Genomic DNA, 21774 nt, shown 5'->3' on the forward strand with positions numbered 1-21774 from the left:
GCGTTGAGGTGAAGAAATTTACCTGGACTTAGAAACAGGTAACAAGGACCCAGTGTTGCTTATGTCCTCCCTGTGAATAAGTCAGTATCTCCCCTCAAAACGCACACACGCACGCTCGCACACACACACACACACACACATACACACACACACACACACTGCACTGTATCCAAAGTCTGCACTACACATCCAAGGCCAGGCCCCATAGTCACTCCCAGAGCTTACGATCTAGAGCTTCAGAGGTCCCAAGGAAAAAGTAGATCATGTTTATTAAAGTACCTGTTATGTGCCAGGTATCAAACACTGAACAACCATGAGATAGTTATTATCTCCATTTTATAAATGAGGAAAATAAGGCTTAGAGAGGCAACCTGTCTAAAACTGTAGAGCCTAGACTAGAATCCTAACTGTATGACTCCAAAACCTATACACTTTTCTCTTGCATGCTATCTCCTAATGCCAAGGGCTCAAAGGATCTTAGAAGCCCTGGGGTTCCCAAGTGACTAACTCCCTTGTCTCTCTTTTGGCCCAGATATCCCAGCCAGACAATGAACTTTGACTACCTCTGCATCTAGATATAGTTCCTGGCTTTCCCACTAGACTCAGTCAACAACAGCTTTGGAGAGAAGCCATATCCCGAGGTCATTAACCTTCGTGAGCTCACCAGGGTATGCATGGTGATCACCCCTCCCTTTCTAGCTTGAATCAGGTATCAGAAAACCTCAGTGGAAGTCTCAATTCTGTCTCCAATTTGCTGTATGATCTTAAGGTAGCATATTTCCCTCTGTGGGCCTCAGCTTCCTCATCTATCCAGCTTCCCCATCTACTACAAATGGTGTGGCTTAAATGACCTCTTTCTGCTCTCAAGTTCTACCATTCTACTAATTAGGTTATTTGTAAATGACCAAGAAATACAACCCCATTTCCCACCTACCTCTTGCCAACTTGGGTAACTAGGAACATGCTTAGAAAAAATAAATGAAGGAAGGTGCAGGGTATGAGGAAAGATCAAAAGACTTCCAGGATTCAATGGCAAGGTGAGTCCTTGAGTCTAAGTCAATAGGCAGTAGGAATTACCAGGTTTTAGATGACAACAAAGTAGTCATGTTGAAATGTGATTTTGGCTTTTTTGCAGAGGACAGAGGGAGAGGATGTGGACAGGAAAGATTTTTTTAAAGCACCTCTTATCCTATATCTAAGATAGGGCCTAATTAACAATTCTAATGGTTTTTCACAAGGCTGCAAAATAATAATGTACCAAGGTACAGTTGGTGGAAAGAAATAAGTTCCAAGAAACGATTCAGCCCCAAGAGAGAAAGGGACCCACTGAAGATGTTGAAGATGGACCACTAGGGCCAGGATGCTAGGTCACGGCAGGGCAGACTGGGAACAGAACTAGTAGGGCAGCAACTGGTTTTTGTCTGTACCAATGGCACAGCTGTAGAGGCTCAGAGACCCCAGAACTAAAAGGAAATGAGGAAGGCACGGACTACACAGCCAGTCCCACAGGTCCCAGGAGTAAGTTCCTTAGCCTCTTCTTGCACCATGTTGTCTGTTTCACTAGTGGGATGGGTAGGGGTGTGATGAGAAGAGGATCATGGGAGCCAAAACAGTTCCAGGATCTAGAGTATCTCTGAGGATAAAGTAATAGCTAAAGCGATATCTAAAGAAAGATTTCAGGATCAGCAAGGCATTTTAATCTCTCTGAGCACTGCCTCTTCCCTTATGAATACAGAGAAATCAGATGCATATAAATTTTCCACTTCCTTAGGCTGTAGGGCTTGGAGAGATGAGCAATGTCTCTTAGCCTCCACTGAAGTCCTAAAGTGAGGAAGTGAGGGTGTTGGGGGAAGGAAATATGGTCTGAAGTCAGAATCAAGACTGAAAAAGAACAAAGGATAAAACAGATGACCCCCGGACCCCAGGCTATAAGGAAAACTCCAATTAAGGTCCACAGGGTGCTGGGAATCATTTGATCAGGCAACTCTTGGCCCCATTTCTAAGTCCTGAAATATGGAAATGAGGCCAAGCTTAGCTTGCTTCCAGCTTTGCCTCCAGCTGAGACCTTACTCCAGAGGAAACAGAAACCTCGTTTTCTAGTGGGAAAGAGTATCTAGGTCCCAGTTCCAGGAACAACATCTGTGGCTCCAGTGACGGGTCCTTACCATTCCACTCTGAGAAATGGCTGCAACCCTGAGAAAAAATGTCTTTCTTTGCTCCCTTTGATTCCAGAGAGCCAGCTCATCTGGCCTGAGCTAGTATTTCTCAAAGCTGCCATGGAAGAAATCCTTAAGCAGCAGAAGATAATGAATAAATACACCCCGGGGACGGGGGTGGGGTGGGGTGGGGGTGGCAGCGTGAGATACAAGAAGATGGCTGCAAGCCACAATTTTTTTGAAGCCTGAAGGTTTAACCTTAATCATTTGTGCAAATTTTACTTTCTACTCCTTAAATATCCATGTTTTAATAATGAAATAGATATTATCTACAAGTAAAACTGATGCGCCAAGATACTAAATCACATCCATCCCACGGCTCTGTGTACCTCCTGGAACCTGCCACATTCACCTAGAGGGACTAGGACTTCAGTTTGTAAGACACTGGCTGTGGATTCTATTCAGCCACACAATAGAAACCCCCCAAACAGACTGGAGCATTGCAGGATCCAAGCAGCATAGACTAGAAAACTGGGGTCCAGTGAGGGAAAGAGATTTGCCTCTGAGAAAATCCTCACTAATTACCAGGAGAATCTGGATGTAAGCAAGAACTCCCTTTTGCCTCTCTTTTGCATGTGAAGGCTACTTACGTCTGAGGTCTGGGGAGGGGAGAGGAGATTAGGTCAATTCTGGAAACCAAAGCCCCCCTCCTCATATCCCTTATGCATCTATCTGAGTAAATAAACTAGTGACATAAGCAGTCACTTCAGAAGTCCAGAGCAGGATTGGGAAGCAAGGCTTGGGCCTCAAGAGGAAAACTGCATGAGAAATTATGTGCAAAACTGCACCAATGCCCAAACACCTGAGGCCCACTGAGATCCCATTACAGGCTTGGCAGCAGCTGCATCAGCCACCCACCTGAAAGCAAATCAGTGCACAACTGGAAAATTCCAGGAGGGCTGCCACCATCGCTGCTTCTGCTACCCCACACTGCCTGTGCCCAAGTGGCCACCTGCTCTGTAACACAGAACCCGTTCAGCTAGGGTTCTAAGTTTAGGGACCAAACTTTGTTCTTAGAATGGAAACAGGCAAATAAAGAGGAGGTCACAGAGGACACAGCTGACAAAAGATTGCAATTGCTATGCTTTGCTATAAGCTTTGGTTCAAGCCACTATACTACTTCCTAGCTATCTGACCTTAAACAGGTATTTTCCCCTCTCCAAGCCTCAGTTCATCATCTATAAGATGGGGATACTATTATTATAATAATAGATATTAGTTATTTTATAAAACAAAAATGGTAAAAAAGAGAAGAAGGGATTGATGCCTTCAATGCAGAGTCGACAAATCCTAAGGCTTTCACTAAGCCAGAAAAGCATCCTGATTTCATGGCTCCCTTATCTGAACTCCCAGGGGAAATTCCACCCACTTATTTAGCCCTTAACAAGAATAAGCAACATTAGAATGCCTGCTATGCACCAGGCACTTTACTTACTCGAGGATTAAATAAGACTACAAAATCTCTAAGATTAGTGTGATTACTATTTTACTGAGGAAAGTAAAGTCCTAAGAGGCTAAACAAGCCGTCCAAGGTCACACGGCTGAATAGCAGGACAGAATTTGAACCCAAGGCTGACACCAAATCCCATGCTCTATATACCACCTCTATATACAACCTGAGCCTCAAGGGTGTTTGTTTCATTCAATGTGAGAGAAGAGTTGCATGCACTTTTCTCTGTTTCCATAGGTGAGTAACTCCAAGTTCCTTAAGGACAGAGATGGTGTTTGATAGGTCTAGAGATTCTCCTAGAGACACAGTAGACCTTCAGTCAATACTGAATCAGTCAATGAACAGATGAATGAATGGATGGATGCTCTGAGATTTCACCTCTCTTCTAGAGCTCAAAACCTTAAGTGGAGGGGGCAGGTAGAGCTAGAATAGAGCTAGAGCTAGAGACCACGGCTGAGGAGGAGCCAGGCAGAGGGTTCTTAAAGTGGAACTTATTATGGCAGCACTGCCCCTTAGTGGCACCTAGGTAATCAAGAGCCCTCGGAAGAACCTCACGCTTTAGAAATGGGGCTAAGTAACAAAATCGCTGTAACAAAATGTGTTCTCTCTCCTCCCTAGCTGTGAACACACTCACAAGAAGGAACAAAAGCAAACGGGAAGAACTATGGGCCCCACTTCCCTTTCCCACCAGGCCTTGTAACTCCTCAAGCTATGGCTTCCCATTGTTGCCTGTTGTTTATCGCTGGTGCCAAGGAGGGTGCTTCCTCTCCAGTCAGCTTCCTCTCTGGTCATCAGCCAGACAACTGCTGGATTCCAGGATGGCCCCAGAGCTTCTGTCAATTCCTCCCAAGGAGTCCAGCTCCTTCCTCCTAGGCCCCTGATCTCCCTGAATGATGGATCTCAAAGGTCAGACAGAATGGACTTCCCTCCTTATGCCTCATCAACTTAGAGAGAGGGAAGAAGGGAAGAGATCAAATGCCCCAGTGGCCTGTGAACACGCATCTCTGAGGATTTCCATCCAGACCGGCCTTGGTCCCGAGAGTGCCAGATGCTCAATTCTGTGCCAGAGTTGAAATTTTTTTTTTCCTGTAGCTTTCACCTATGGGATCCCAGCTCTGCTCCTTCTGACCTCACAGAACATGACTGCCCCCTCCTTCCTACAACAGCCCCTCAGTGATCTCAAGACAGAGAATACATCTTCTCTTGAGTCTTCTCCAAGCTAAACAGGCTCGTTCACCCCAAACAGAGTAGCACAGTAGGGAAAAGTATAGTTTTACAGTCAGAGCTATATTTGAAACTCTGTATCACAATTTACTAACTACATAACCTAGAGTGTGTTTTTTCACCTCTCATAGGCAGGGTCACTACAAGGATTCAAACAAGGTTAGTCCATAGTAGGTGCTCACTAAATCATATTTCTCAAAACAACACTTATCTTCCTGGTGGGAAATCATGAATTTTCGGGTTTCCTCCCTTTCCTCTCCCCAACCAGTATGAAAGATTCATGTCTCTCAAGGGTTTTTTTGGGGAAGCAGTAGCTTTCAGAACTAGCACACCAATCTGGCCAGGGCTCCCTACCAACTGGGCTTCCCTCAGAACCACACCCACAGTACGCAAACCAAACCAACACTAACAAAGAACTATCCGGCCCTGTGGCTTTTCAAAGTTAACAAACCCTTTTGTTCAAGTATTTTTCTGCTCTAGGCTCTAAATTATGCCTTCTTCACCCTCCACAGCAACGCCCTCCAATGCAAATGGACAAAGCCCCCAGTGTTGAAGGCAGGGAACAGTGTCATTTGTTTGAGAGAGGTGGGATATAGAACCAGGGCTCTGGGAAGGCGTCTGGGTAGAGGCCAAGGGAGTCTCTGGTACCCAGCTGGACTATAAAATCCACATTGGCTGATACTCTCCTCTCTACAGATGCTGCCCAGAATGATACTGCTGTCTGAAGCAAAGGGTCCAACAGCCTACCTATGGTATGGACACCTTCTCCCTTTTGTCCCAGAGACAGTAGAAGCCTATCTAGGAAGAGCTGTCCCCTCACCAGGTATCCTTCCCCTCCCCACCCCCTGGCATATGCCAATTACAGATCATACTCAAGTGAAGCATTTCCCTCCTTTTTACAGAAAGGGGTCATCTGAAATCCAAATAGTGGGGTTAGAAATGGGAAAGAAAAGATATGGAATACAGAAATAAATGCCACAGATAAATTTCTGAGAGATAACCAGATTTGAGATATCAGTTAGACAGTGTACAGATGGGGAAACTGAGGCCCAAAGAGGGGAAAGTTTTGTGTAAGGTATCAGGAGAGTTAGTGGTAGAGCCAGGCCTAAGGCTCCAAATTTCCAACTTTCTATCCAGTGCCCTTTCGACTTCACCAGGCTGTCCCTTGAAAAGCTTTCCAGTATAAAACCTGCATGCAAAGGGAGAATGCAAAACCTTAATGTAATCAAAATGCATTCAGTCATTCCAGACTAGCATTGTAATCACTTGTGAACTATGTGAATGTCAGCACATTAATTGTAGTAAATGTGTGTTTAAATGTTCCTCTGACTAATTTGTCTTTTGTAAATTAAATATCAATGACTACCTTTCACCATTCGATACAAAACAAACTCCAGAGAAGAAGCAAGTTCTAGCTAGATCCAAAGTTAGATATGCTGAGGATCTTCAAGCCCATCTCCCAACTCTAGCTGATTAATGAGACAAGAAGTGTCACAGCATTTGGAAGCTATCATTTATTACATCTCTACTACATGCCAGATGCTTCACATAACACTCACTTCTCTATTTATATTTTCTTATTGCCTTTCTCTCCTATTTCTAATTTATCCTTTTGTATAATTATAAACCACCGTAACAAGTTTTCTGAGTAGCAAGTGAGATACAAATAACATACTCTTTCATAACCTCACAAAAAGCCTTTGAGGTAGGTATTAGACCCACTTTTGGGGGGCAGGGCCAGGAGAGGAATGAGACTACCAACCCAGAAAGGTTCAATAATTTTCCCAAGGCCTAGCTACGAATATGAAGATTTTGTTTCCCCATCTGTAAAATGGGGCCAGTACTAATTCCTGCATTCATTGGGCCTTGTGATAGTCAAATGATATGGTACACAAAATGTCTGTCATAGTACCTGACATACTGTAAGCCCTGGACAAATGTTAACTTTCATCTGTAATAGCCATAGACAACAATTTTCCCACTCTACCACATGACATCAGGGACTCAGGAGACATGCCCAAGCTGTCCTCACATTTCTAGGCATATTTTCCTTCCTTTTACATAGAGATCTGAATGGAAAACAGCCTTGCACCATCCCCATCTCCATCCTCTCCCCTCACCAGTCAGGAGTATTCATAGTAACAGAATGATCTCATTTGAATATAATCTCCTTCTTCCTTTCCTTTCCCAACTCTGGGTAAGCTCTCAGACAGCAGAGGTACTCAGAGAGCAAAGGAAGGGAAGCAAGAGGGCCTGGAAAATCCATTAAGGGGACATGCGGTCCCAACATCCAGGACAATGTTAGACTCCCACCTCACCAGAGGCGGGTGTGGAAGTAGGATAATGGCCCACCTGGAGGGATTCCAATCTCTGGAAATGGGAACCCATTTTTACTCCTAGAAGTCTGGTCACAGATGGCACACTCCTTTGGCCCCTGGAGGGTCTTTGAATGCTAACAGATTCTGTGGCCCCCACCTGCCTATTATATAGCACATCCCTTTTGACAATGATGATTCACAGCAAAGGAACACCCCTTGGATTGGAGATGGGAATGACCACTTCAGCATTATCTCCATGGCATGATTACAGGAGCTGAGGTATCCTCTTATTGCATTCATCACCCCCAGTGGTATCCTAAGTCCCAATATTCCTTGAGGGAAATGTACATAGAGCACACTACTTCAGGGAGAATATGTTGGTTTCCTTCTACTAGGAAGAAAAAACAATGTGACAGAGGCCATGTTGTAGTGACAAGAACATGGGGTTCAAATACCAGCCAGATACCAGCTGAGTGCAATTAAGTTATTTAATTTCTGAGCGTCATCATCAAAATAGAGATCACTTACATCTTTCAGAGTTGAGAGAAAGGCTTTGCATGCTGACATTTTAAAAGCATCTAGCACAGTCATATCCTACTCACTTTTCTTTTCTCCCATGTTCAGCACCAAGGATAGGATTAATCGGGGCCATCAAGGTGTAGGCTGCCAAAGTTAAACTTTGCCTCCTTTGTTATTAAGGCTGAGGCCAGCCTTTGTTTTGACCTATCCTGGAGGAGTGAGTAGAAGAGATTCCCCAAAAGTGGGTATTATGGTGGAAGCTATTGGGAGAAGTGGGGGGCTAAGGAGCAACAAGTCCCTCCCTTACCTGGTCAAACAGCTGCTTGCCAGTGGTGTTGGGCTGAATGGCAAATTCCAGCTCTGCGTCCATGGTGGTCACACGCACATTGATCTAGGATGAGATCAAAGGAGGCAAGTTAGTTTTCTGGCTCTATGCTCAGCAGAGCCTGGGACAAGTCTCTGTTCAACCACAGGAGAGGGAACTAAGATGCAAGAACCTAAGACATTTAGATACTGGTGTGAAGGAAGGGAGACTATTTTAACAAACAATAACCTAGCCCCTGCTCCCAACCAGTTTACTGAAGACAAAAAACCCCAGAGCTACAGGGCAATGCTTACCAAGGGGCAAACAAATGAATGCAAATCAACCTACTATCAAGAGGAAACAAGTGTTGACTGTACTTCTTCCACCTACACCAGCCAGCTGCAAGCCCACAGCGTTCTCTCCCCACCTCTGATCTATAGCCTGGATTATCTACAGCACTGATCTTTGCAGAGGCAAGTTAAGGGCAGGATAAAGAACACTGCATTCTAAGCCTAGCATCATAACTGGTTCACTCCACAACCTTGGATAAGTCTTATCCCCTTCCTGGGCCTTAGTTCCCCTCATCTCTCCAAGGGCAGGAGTGCAGGGGGTGGAGGTTGTCAGTTACACTAGGCAATCTCCAACAACCATTTCAGTGCTGACGTCTATGGTTCTATATACTGACTTACATTGTTAACACTTCCTGTATTTATGTCTCACTGGTCTCCCTAGGCTCAAGATAGGAAAGGGGCCTCAACAGAGATAGGTGTGGGCAGCACAGAGGTGCTTGACTTCCCAAAGCCAAGTCAGCAGAGAGAAAAGGAATAGGGACAGGCCCAGATGGAAACACACAGTATTTCACAGGCACTAGAAAAAGTACCCTCTACCTTTAAGAAGAGATCCCCTAGCCAAAGTCAATGATAGCTGAAATTTCATCAATAGAGATATGTTCCTTTGGCTGAAAGCTTGGTGGTGGTGGTAATAGTATTAATAGCAATAATAAGCAGCAGCTTTCATGTATGCAGACTTATTACTCACTAGGCACTTTATATGCACTACCCCATTTAATATCAACAATCACCCTGTGAAGTAGAGAGTATTATCTCCACAGTGGGGATGAAGACTTAGATATTTGCCTAAAGTCACATCACTAGTAAGTGGGGAAGACAGGGTTTGAATTCAGATCTAAGTCCAAGCCTCACAATTTAAACCAATACGCCAAACTCCTCTTACACCAAAGTGTAAAAGTCTCCATTAAAAGAAATCAAAGATTAAGTGTTCTTTGTTGTTGTTGGACATTTTGCTTAAGTAACCTATATGGTATAGCCACAAGATGGCTTGTTACATGGTCATATAAAATATTCATAAAGACTATTTCATGCCCAAGGCAAATACTTCAGTAATATTAAGTAAGGAAGACTAAGCAACAAGATTTCATGAGCTCAACTTTGTAAAAAGTATGCATACAGAGGTTATTGGAACCATACCCAAGTGTTAGTCAGTCTTGGTTTTTGGGTAGTGATCTTATGAGAGCATTCTCCCTTCTTTAAATTAAAAAAAAAAACTAATCTACATTTTCTAAGATGCTCACATATTACTTATACTATTGGGAGGGAACTAAAAATAGAATTGTCAAAGATGCAAATCCCCACGGAGTGGGTAAGACATAAGGCCTTATCAGTCTTTGACACCTATGGGCCCTTCCTGAGCACAGGGGTCAGCTAGCAGGGAAGAGAGGGCCAGACAGCAATTTTGCCAGCTAAACAATTCTGATGAGGACTAGGCCTGGGGAACAATTTTGTAAATAAATCTCACCAGGGAGCCAAGGAGGAAATCTATTTCAGGATTGACAATGGGACAGGAAAGGCCATGAAGGCAGGAACAAGTAAGGCAAGTACCCCAGTGGGAGACAACGGGCAGGGTTAGCCACTTTGACTCAGTGTTACCTAGGCTTCCTGCCAATACAGTGACCTCCATAGAATAGGCCCTCATAAGGTAGGGAGAATGAGGCCCAAAGGGCTGGAATTTGGCCTCAACATCTAGCCTTAAATCACCCTTGAGCTGAGTTAGGTGAGCCCTCAAAACACCAATGACTTGATAGGGATAGGGAAGAGTAGAAAAGGGACAGTGGCCCTTTTAGTGCACTGAGAAATTTCATTCTCACCTCAAGGTTTCTGTCTTAATTAGAGTTACCTCTCTAGTATCCAAGACTCAGTGGGTACTCACAAGATACTGGCTAAATGAACAGTACTAAGCAAGGGGATATAAGAGATAGATATAACATAGTATACAGAATCAGAGGTGGGAACATTTTACATCTTGACATTTTTGTGCCATGGACCTTGCCAAGCAGTTTAGTGTGGTCTATGGACTTCCTTCTCAGAATATTTGTAAATGCATGAAATAAAGTAGATACAAAGAGACCAATTATACTGAAATAGTTATCAAAGTTTAATATGTACTTCTTTATTATATTATATATTTACCTAACACTGGGTCTTATTAATTATTACTACTGTAATTTCAACTTTGTCTTCGGCATAAATGATATTTTGAGAAATCTATAATAAGTAAATCGTGATACAAAAGTATCTTAGATTTCCACTGGTGACAAAGTCATAGGTACTAACTTTTTTTTTTGGCCTACATTCATAATTGAAAGAGGGGCTAAATTTCAGTGAGAGGTTAGTGAAAACAAATATGTAATTTTCCTCCATCCAACTTCATAGATCCTTCCCACTTCAAATTATACCCATGGACTTCACGGAGGCTCAAGGACTCCAGGTTAAGGAGCTTCCTATAAATTTATTTCAGTTTACCCAATATTAATGGAATAGTATGTTTAAAGAACTATGGTTGCAGTAGAGCTACAGGACCAGTCCCTGACCCCAAGGTACTTACTGAATTAACAGCAAAATTATAATATACAAGGGAAACCCTGAGAAGTGCCATACCAGAACAGAAGAAACATTTTGTGGAAATACGGAACCATAGTTCAAAGTGGTATTTGCACTGGTCTCTAAGGATAACCTGGATTTTGAAAAAGGGAGAGTGTGGGAATTGGGGGGAAGAGCATACAAATGCCCTAGGTAGAGAAAGAAACACGTGCAATGGCCCAAAAGGAGACAGAGATAAAAGCATGCAGGTCTATACTGCTGAACTGAATGAATAAGCATTTTCAGAACTCTAATGGAAAACTGATTAATTCATAAAAGTACTAACAAAAGATCAAGATGAAAAAAAAATTAATTACATGGGACTGAGTGAACTGATGAGGATGATTATAATTTTTGTGACTTTCTGTTTGAATAAAAAAAACACATTTGTAATTAAAAAAAAAAAGCATGCAGGTCTCCTCCAGGGTAAATGAGGCCTGCAAGGTGAAGAGTGGGCAGAGAGGCCAGGAAGGTAGGTGGAAGGCCTTGAAGAATATGCTAGAAAGCTGGGCCTTAATCCTGTTGAGAGTGGCCAGCCACCCTGAAGGTTCTGAGCAGGGTGGGGCAGAATCAGAACAGGGCTTTTTAGAAGAAAGCACCCAGGGAGGACACCGAGGAAAGGGGTGGGGCTCTAGGGAACATTCCACAGCTAGGAGTTCTCTTTATTTTTTTTTAAGATTTATTATTAATTATTTTTATTTAATTATTTAATTATTTTTTAAAATATTTTTTATTTTTAAATATTTTTAAATATTTTTAATATTTTTAAATATTTAAAAATTTAAATATTTATTTTTAAATATTTAAATATTTTTATTTTTAAATATTTAATTATTTTATTTAATTATTTAATTATTAATAATTTAATTATTTAATTTATTAATTAATTTTAAGATTTATTATTTATTTTATTTATTTTTGGCTGTGTTGGGTCTTAGTTGCAGCACGCGGGATCTTCGTTGGGGCATGCAGGATCTTTCATTGCGGTGCACGGGCTTTTCTCTAGTTGTGGCATGTGAATTTTCTATCTCTAGTTGTGGCGTGCAGGCTCCAGGGTGCGTGGGCTCTGTAGTTGTGGCGTGTGGGTTCCAGAGTGCATGAGCTCTGTAGTTTGCGGCACACAGGCTCTCTAGTTGAGGTGAGGGGGCTCAGTAGTTGTGGCACATGGGCTCAGTTGCCCCGCGGCATGTGGGATCTTAGTTCCCTGACCAGGGATCAAACCCGTGTCCCCTGCATTGGAAGGCGGATTCTTTACCACTGGACCACCAAGGAATTCCCAAGAGTTCCCTTTAATTCACACTACTGGGAAGAATTTTCAAAGGAAATTCAGTGTCTCTTGCAGATCATGTCAATCACAGGTCATACCAATCTATCATCTTCAAGGGCTGGCCCACAAGTCCAAATATTTAACTTAAATATTTGGTAAATAAATGTTTCTTAAATAAATCAACTGGTAGAAAAGAACTCAGCCTGGGTTAGGAATAAGCATGTCAGAGAGGCTAGTACTGTACAGCTTCCTCCCTCCTAATAGAGCATCGCCCCAGAACAAGGGCTCTCCTCAAATCTGAAGCTGTCCAGCTGAAACCAAACTGGAACCTACTTCTCTAGAATCTCTGCTCAGAGTTTCTGTCATTCCACTGTGGCTGCTTCTCGAGGGAAAGCAGCCTGTGGTTCCCTGAACTTCACTGTGGAGACAAATAATCTTAGGTTTAAAAAAACTGGAAAGAAAAGCAAACACAAAGGGACTTCTCTTCTTGCCATCACTTAACTCAGAAGAAAATGTGAGTCATGAAGACAGGGTCATGGGTCTGTGTTCTCCTTTTTTTCTGTGTGTCAGAGGTAGGGGGTAGTAAGGGTAATAGCATGACTGGGGTTGAAGGTGATAGGTATAGGGCAGGAGTTTTGATCAAAGAATATCCCTTGTTTTCCATAAGAGTAATCTGAGACTCAAATGTGTACAAGGAGCTGCAGGCCCAGACCCACTGCCACACAGGGCCCACTGGATGCTCACCCTAGTGGGCACCCACTGCCTTCCTTTTGGGCCTGGCCTCTTCAATCTCAATGAGGAGAAGAGGGCAGTCTAGTTTGAGAGGCAAGAACTTGAAAATAAAGCCTCCAAAGTCAGCAGAAAGTTCCCAGGCAGGCCCTCAGCTCAGCAGGAGTGGAGGAGCTGGCCTGGGTGGAGTAGCATTTCAAGATGTGGTCCCCAACAGAGAACTAACGCCCTGTCTAAGCCTGTCCTTGAAAACTGTGTCTCTGGAGAACATTTAGAGTTTAAGGAACAAAAAAAGTCTGGGTGTGGTGGGGGGGTGACACCCTCTCATACACCCTAGCCCTCCCACCCCTAGCGCAAGAACAATAAATCCACTGTTATTTATTGAACAATTGAACACAGACACTTCCCACACCAAGCCTTTCATTGGACACTAACAAGCCCATGTCAGTGGTCTGTCATCCAAAGCCCTCAACAAACTGGGATCTCTCCTGTGTCCCCAGTTGGCTGGCCTAAGAAACAAAATAACCAGGCCACATGCTACCTCTGCCTTGGCTGCAACAGCTGGGGTACTTTGCTCTCTGGACCTGGCCAGCTTCAAATAAGGGAACCTCTCTTTCCCTAGGGCCAGGAGCACCCAGATGAGCAGTAGCTGGGCCACAGTGAGATCAGGGCAAAGTTTCCTCTTACTCACCCCTGTCACTGAACTACAAGATGGCTCTTTCCTGGAAAGGAATTTGGGGGAGATAGAGGACAAAGCAGAGAGAGTCAAATAATCACAAGTGGCTTGTCTGAAGCATGGACCTGTAAACAGAAGGCAAATGGCATTACCAGCCTCACACCATGGATAAGGAAACTGACGAGCATAAAGGCAGGTAACAGAAGGATGGAAATGAACACTTACTGTATAGCAACTATGTGCCAAGCCCCTTCACTCACAGTCTCACTCAACATCACTGAAACCACATTTACTCAGCCAGCAAGTGGTGAAGACAAGTCTTCTGGACATTCCCAGAGCACCATCCTTGACTCCACCTACCTCTCCAGTAACGCTGATTTCACTGCTGACTTCAGACACCGCCTTGGCAGCTATTTTGGCTAAGGCCCAAACACTTTAGCATAGGAAGCCTGGGCACATCTGGGAAGCACTGCTTGGGAAGGCCCCCTTGCCAGGGCAGAGCTTATGAGTCAGCCCAGTCGGGGCTGAGCTCAATGACATCACCCCTCACCTGCCACCCCACCATTCTCTTCAAAGGCCCAACTCCTCTGGGCTTTCAGTGGCACTGCTGCTATGGAGAAGGCAAAGGTAAGTGTAGGAGGGTGGCCAGAGGCAGGACAAGCCCTACCAGGGTAACCCCAGAACTTCAGTCTCTTCCCTGGGCAGAGAGCAGTCACCACAGTGTCACTCAAACTGCCTATCCCCATTATTTAGGCTCTAGCACCCACCACTTCCTGCTTCCAGAACTGGGGCCAGGGCAGGGCAGGGCAGGGCAGGGCCTGGTCTGTCTTGCCTCTTGGGATGACAGCACTGCCTCAAGCAGCTGTTTTCCATAAGGGGTAAAACAAGGGTTGCTTTGAATCTCTAGCCTAGGAGGCATTCTCCCCCTCCCCCTTCCCCTCCTCCTCCTCCACTGACTCACTTCCCGGCAACTCAGTCTCTTCCCTGTGGACTTGGAAGTGGTACCTGGTACAGTTATCTGTTCTGACCTCTTCCTGCCCATTTCCAGACCCTTAATACAGCTGGCAAGACCTGCCTAGGGTTAACCCTTCCTATGCCTGTGCTTTTTCCCAGTAGGTTCTAGAAAGGAGACCACACCCAACCCCATGCACACCCATACCTTTAATGGGTCAGCAGTAATTCTTTAATCACTCCAACTGCTGCAAAGGGCATGGGAGACAACGGTCCCCTTTCACTTGCTTTGTCCCAGTCCTGCCTTCCAAAAGCTCCCTGAGAAGCATTTCAACTGGGAGACAAGGGCATATTGGATACTGGGTGTTACTCCTCCAGTTATCATATACTTAGAGGAGTAACCCCAAACAAAACTAACCCCTCTTAGCAATGAGAATATAACTACATTGTCACTATAGGAGGAGAGCTCAGGACAGAGAACAAAGCTGAAAAGGTCAAAGGTCAGAAACAGTGAGGTTACCTTAGTAAGCTACAGCTTCCCCATTAATTCAGCCTTAATTGCACAGTCTTTTGCTCAAACTCAGACTAAGGTAGATTCCCCCTCTTCTTCTCAACACATGAAGGTCAGGAAGGAAACTAGTTCCTCACCATTTATACCTAACTCCAGGACTTATTTTCAAAATCAGCTCATACAAACCATATCCCAGGAGCAAACACCACCCACTCCCCTATCCCCCACCCCAGCACATCTCTCTTTCCAAGGCACAGGGGACTGCCCCACAAGCTCCTTAGCATAGCCATTCCTCTTTAAATTTCCTCAAGATTTCAATCCACTCATCCTAGAATCTCATCTGGCACCTCCAGAATAAACCCTTCTGAACTTCTCATCCCTATTCTCCAAAAGAATAAATAATCCAGAATCCCCAACTATCAGACCTGAAAGGAACCTTAGAGATCACTTGATTCAAACTCTGCAATATACAGCTCGGGAAACTGAGGTCCAAGGAAGGGGAAGCACTGGCCCAGGGTCACACAGCTGCTGGACAGTGTGAGAGCAAGGATTAAAAATCTGGCTCTTGAACCACTGGCCATAATAAGCAATAGAAACATCCTAGCACTTGGAAAACAGGAGACATGTCAGGCTGTTGAGCTGGAAAGACTATGTGGAGGAGGCAGGACCAGCTTGCTTCCATGAAAAACTCCAAGCTGACACCGAATGGAAGTCTAGTTTATGACAGAGGGCAAGCCTAACTTTCAGGCTCTGATACATTCACCATCACCCATTCTAGGGAGACTAAACCTTTTATAACAGCATGGAAGGAAACTCAAAGATCCCTTGTTTCTAGGATATTTTCTTTTGCAAAAACTTGGATAGCAACTGATTGGGAAGGTCCCTGGCAGCAGTCACAGCCAAGCTGGAGGTTGGGACAGGGCGGGGAGGTACAGAGAGGGTGGAGATGACACAGCAAGGAAAGAGGCAGGGAATTTGAGGAACGGATTTATATCTAGATAGCCAAGAACAACAGATTCTTCAATTCTCATAAAACTTTGAAGCTGCCGAAATAAAAGGAAAGAGGGCCCATCATTAATAAAATAAGTCTCTCAAATGGGTTAAGCCCCTCTCTGGGGCCCCACCCAGCTGGGCTTCAGTCTCTAGCATCAGTTTCCTGCTTGACCCAGCTTCCTGCCTACAAGTTTCACAGGAAGTATTTATAGACTGGAAACACAGACCATTTGCAGCTGCCTGGAGACACCAGTTCTGCCCAGAGCACCAGAAGAGGGCTCTACTTTCTGTGCTCAAGAACACATCACAGCGACCTCCAGCATCCCAGCTCTGAAAGGCACTGGAGATGATCTAACCCAAGCCTCAGCTTGGGTTCCATCCATTACTCATGGGATTTCTGCCCTGTCCTGTGCTCCTCGGTATTAAAATTGCTGAAGCCAGGATCAGTCAACTATGCAGGAGCAAGGGGAAGCTTCCAGGGTAAATCAAAAAGCTGTTTCTAAACTTATGGTTACCAGCGGGGAAAGGGAGGAAGGGATAAATTGGGAGATTGGGATTGGCATATATACACTACTACATATAAAATAGATAACGAATAAGGACCTACTGTATAGCACAGGGAACTCTACTCAATACTCTGTAGTGACCTATATGGGAAAAGAATCTAAAAAAGAGTGGATATATGTATATGTATGACTGATTCACTTTGCTGTACACCTGAAACTAACATAACATTGTAAATCAACTATACTCCAATAAAAATTGAAAAAAAAAAGCAGCTCTGTTTTCAACACCAGAGCTAAGCTAAGGTCAGCTTCCTGCCAATGTTGCTGGTAAGCCAACAGCCAAACCTGGTATCTGGGGAACTCACAAAATTGCAGCCCTCGTCCCAGAAATAATGGTCTCAGTTCTTTGAGGAACAAATCATGGTATAGCAGAAAGAGGTTCTGGAGTCTCTCTGACCTTCCTCTTTCTGAAACTCAGTTTTCTAATATATAAAATGGGTCTAATAACATCAACCTCACAACAGGGTTACTGGGAGATTTAAGTTAAAATAACAGACATGAAAGTACTTGGTATATCATAAGTAGAATGTGATGATTACTAACCCCTCCTTTTTAAGCCATATTATTACAAATATTCTACCTCTCTGAAATGATTTAAAACAAAAACCTGTTCAACTGCACCTAAGGGCTATGGATTGCCCAAGAAGACCTCCAGAGAACCCTCCTAGCATAAAGGACTCTTTGACTGTAGGGGCAAACTCTAAAAATGTGATTAGATTTCTACTTGGTTACACAGTTTGAAGCCATGCACATCAGGTAGACACACACACATCCTTGCATTATTTTAAATGTTTTCTCTCTTGGGAGGGATGGGGATTTCCCCCAAGAAGCAGAGCCCTGAGGGGAGGCAGAATACAACAGAGCACCTATGCTACCTTGTCCTTTTAAAGGCTGCCTGATTTTCTTTCCTCGTTCTAGGCTCTGCCTTGCCATTTTCTCCAAACATGTCCCATCAATATATACAAGTTCCCAACCCTTCAACACAACACACTAAGACGTCCAAAGTCCTTCAGCTGTTATCCATAAAAATCACAAACTTTTTAAAATACAGATTCCCTGGCTTCATCCACAGAGATCATGATTTATTATTATGTAAGAAGCAGGGCCTGGGCACCAGAAGTTAAGAGCTTCAGATGATTCCAAGGCCCAGCCAGGTTTGGGAACCTCTGGAATGGAATACAGCCTCTCATGTGCTGGTGTTAATATGGCCAGAGGGATGCTTGATGGAAGGGAAACAAAGCCAAGTAGAGAGCAGTAACTACAGGGACATCTAGGCCGGTTAGCCTAGTGAATGGCTCTCCAGAGTTGAATGCAGTTCACCTCCACAAAAGATCAGGAATGCAGTCAGTCCTGCTACTGCCTCCAAAGCCCTCTGCAACCTGGTCTCTTTATTTGTAAAGTAGGGCAGGAATTATCCTTGCCCCTCCCTACCTAGTCATCACTTCCCACCACCACAGACACTATTATATACTAAAGCAATTTCTCTCTTGTAGCAGGAACATAGATTTGTAGTCTAAAAACCTGAGGGCAGCATCCATCTCTGCCAATAACAAGTCATGATCTCTCAATCATCCTATCTGTAAAATGGGCATAATGACATCCACCTGGCAGACAGTTGTGCAGTGGTAATGTGGTGTTTCCCAAACTTAACTGTTGGGAATCATTTGGGGCACTAGTTTAAAAACCCAGATACCTGGACTCCACTCCAAGCTTACTGAAACAGACTCTCCAGAGGAGGAGCTTGGGAAGCAGTAGCTTTGTCCCAAGTGATTCTTACCCTCTGGGAAGTTTAAAGAAACATCACCTGGCACAGATGCTGTTGAGATGAAATGAGAGGTCAGACCAGAGCTCCGGTCCTCCAAAATGCTTCCTGGCCCAGAGATCCTCATGGCAGGAACCTTTAGGTTAGAACCCAGCAGAGAATGCTCTGCAGGCAGAAGAGGGAGGAGAAAGCTTTGGAATTCCAATCAGAAAGCTAAGTGCAGGACTTCCCTGGTGGCCCAGTGGTTAAGAATCTGCCTTCCAATGCAGGGGACATGGGGTTCCATTCCTGGTCGGGGAACTAAGATCCCACATGCCCCCGGGCAACTAAACCTGCAGGCTGCAGCTACAGAAAAGCCCGCTTCGGAAGACCCAGCTCAGCCAAAAAAAAGGAAGACAGCTAAGTGCTTTCTGATATGACCATACCCTCAGGCCACTGTCCAGAGCCTTCCATTATCTTCCCATCTAGTTAAGAATTAGACAGTGGGAGGAAACAACTGGTGCAAATACCTCAGCAGCCAAAACACATTGATCAAAATACTCTAATTAGGGGCTTCCCTGGTAGCACAGTGGTTGAGAGTCCGCCTGCCGATGCAGGGGATACGGTTTGTGCCCCGGTCCGGGAAGATCCCACATGCCGCGGAGCGACTGGGCCTGTGAGCCATGGCCGCTGAGCCTGCGCGTCCGGAGCGCAACGGGAGAGACCACAACAGTGAGAGGCCTGCGTACCGTGCAAAATAATAATAATAATAATAATAATACTCTAATTAGGGCGACAATCAAAATCTTGTCAAGTTCTCTGCCCCTTAAACACTTTCTCTTGGGAGAACTTTCAGGCAAGAAGCAGACCTTAAATGATACTCTCTCTTTCCTGGATGCTCTGGGAACTTGGGGAACAGAAAAAACATGGTGAGAGGGTCTTGCATTTGCATATAGATGTGAACAGATTGAGGGTGGGAGTGAGCCTGGGACTCTAAAATAGGTGTGATTAATAACAGTGCACTGGAACCAGCTCGTACTAGAGCTGATCATGTGCCACTCCGTACAACTCCTCCTTCAAAGCCCTTGTATTGGTAGTTTGAAATTGGCCATGGTGAGAGTATTTACACCACAGGGATTAGTAAACAGTTCAAATCATGGCTTCACCAGAGAGTTTGTTGTGAAACATTTACCAGCACATGAAACACACATGAAGTAAGCCACCTTTAGGCCCATTTTACAAATGAGGAAACTGATCTCAATGAACGGAAGCAACTGCCATCCTTTAGTTGCATGATCTTGGCCAAGAACCAGGTCTGTCCAACTAGCAACAAATCCCAGGCTCTTGCTACCAGCACCCCAGGGCAGTAGGAAGCCCTCATCAACAAAAAGGGAGCTGACCCAAAGGGCTCCTCCATCAACTAACACCCAAAGGGCACCTAAGTGCACCTGGTGTACCACCAAGGAAAGCAAGAGGTAAAGAGCCCAGGACTAAGACATGAAGGCAACAAGAGACAGTTTCATCCCCACCAGAGGAGAGAGGCTGGAGTGGAGCAGGGAATGGGGTTGGAAAGCCCCAAAGGAAACCACAGCACTTTCTTAAGGTCTCTTTACAAATACATGATGGAGAGTGTGGGTCCTGGAAGGAAGCCCTGGGGGCACTGCAAGTCCCTAGATCTCTTGAAGCATCAGTTTTCCTGGAAGTAAAATGGGAGTAACAATGCCTACCTCACAGATTGTTGTGAGGACAGCATTATCTCCTTTACTCATAAGAAAGGACCTGGCTTGGCACCTAGCATGTATTAGTTGTTTGATACATTTTAGTTCCTTTCTCCTGCAACCTCATTATCCAATCCAGGACCTCTGGCTCACCCTTATACAATAAAAATCCTAACCCCATGTGCACAGTGCTTTACACTTTAAAAGACACTGTCCACATGCATTCTCTCACTGAACTCAACTCTGTATGAAAGGCAGAGCAGAGATGAGCACCATTTTATAGACAGGAAAAATGGAAGCTCAGTGAGGTAAATGGCAATTTGCTCAAGTGTGAAGGAGACAGGACTAGAACCCAGGTCTCCTCGACTACTAGCAAGTACACTGTTCTTTGCCCTTCCAAGTTTCTCTTATTTAAGGTTGCAAGAGAGTCCTTCCAAAGGCTTACTTGCTATCATTTATTTCATCCAAGAAACCTAGTGGCCTCTGGCCTCTAGCTCTGTCTCAGGGTGCTACAAGAGGGGCTCTCCTTGGGATGGGAGAAGACCAAGGCAGCACAGGGTGGGAACAGTCTTTCTTCTAGTGGAGGGAGCCACACCATTAGTTGGAAGCAACCAGCCAAAAACAGTGGACCAGTAACCTTGAGATAGTCCCTTCCCCCTCTAGGTTGGAGTGTCCCTAACTGTACTGGGTAGGTCTTGATCAGTGGTTTTCAGTTTTATTACTTTTTTAAGCAGCTTCCTGCCTCTTCATTCTTCCAAACAGAAAATCTCATGAAATTTCAGGATATAAAGTACATAAAAGTAGAATTGTTCTGGTCGAAGGATGGCTACAGCTCCCCAGGAAGCTTGGCCAAATACAGTTTGCAAACCACTGGACTAGCAGCTTGGGGGAAGGGAGGGAGCTCCAGTTCTAACCCTGTAAAAATCTACTCATCTTAACTCTGCTGATTCCTTAGAGGACTTAAAGACTCCTTGGGGCTCAGTTTACCCATCTATGGTATGAGGTGATTGGACCAGTTAGTCTCTAAAAGCCCTTTTTGCCTTGTGATTCTAGGAAAAGGGAGCCCAGCAATCCTCGTGGTGGAGAACTGTGATGAGAGACCAACAAGAGCAAAGCCTCATCCCCATGCCCAGAAAGCCCCTTTGCCTCTGATGACTCTGAACTTAACTCTACAGTCAGTTCCTCAAGCGCTGTCAGCTGGTCGGGTGGGCAGACAGGCAGGAAGGCGGGCGCCCCACCCTCCCTTGCACAGGAAGCTAGCTACATCCTCTTTTCCCCACCCCAGGCAGCACATCTCCAAAGGTCCCCAGAAGAAGTACTGGGGGCGGGGAAAAGAAGAGGATGGGGCCTGAAAGGAAACTGAACATGCAAATCACCTTAGTGTTCTAGGCAGCCATCTGTTCAGAGGGGAGTGACTGGGGCCTGGGGATAAGCAACAAAACAACCCCATTCTCTACTGGGGTACAGCTCCCCGGACAAAACCTTGCCAAAATGGCCTATGGCTGCAGGAGTCACAAGGCATGGGCTGATACAGCGGGCAGCCTGGGCCCACCCACTTCTTGCCACTGAGTTTCTCCAACCTGAAGAGCTGGGCCTCATTCACAGGTGTTTACAGTTCTTTCTTAGAGTAAGAACACAGATATGCCATGGGTGGG

General features: G+C 44.8%; 1 protein-coding gene across 2 annotated transcripts in view; it reads right to left on the reverse strand.

Annotated features, from left to right (window-relative positions):
* The window catches only part of MSN (moesin), a 68074-nt gene that overhangs the window by 17138 nt on the left and 29162 nt on the right, over positions 1 to 21774 (reverse strand). For both annotated transcript variants that reach the window (XM_060136802.1, XM_060136801.1), the window contains exon 2: positions 8035 to 8118. In XM_060136802.1, coding sequence (XP_059992785.1) covers positions 8035 to 8118 — 84 coding nt within the window. The remainder of the gene's footprint in view (positions 1 to 8034; positions 8119 to 21774) is intronic.

Source organism: Lagenorhynchus albirostris, chromosome X, assembly GCF_949774975.1.
Source record: "Lagenorhynchus albirostris chromosome X, mLagAlb1.1, whole genome shotgun sequence".
Taxonomy (NCBI): Eukaryota; Metazoa; Chordata; class Mammalia; order Artiodactyla; family Delphinidae; genus Lagenorhynchus; species Lagenorhynchus albirostris.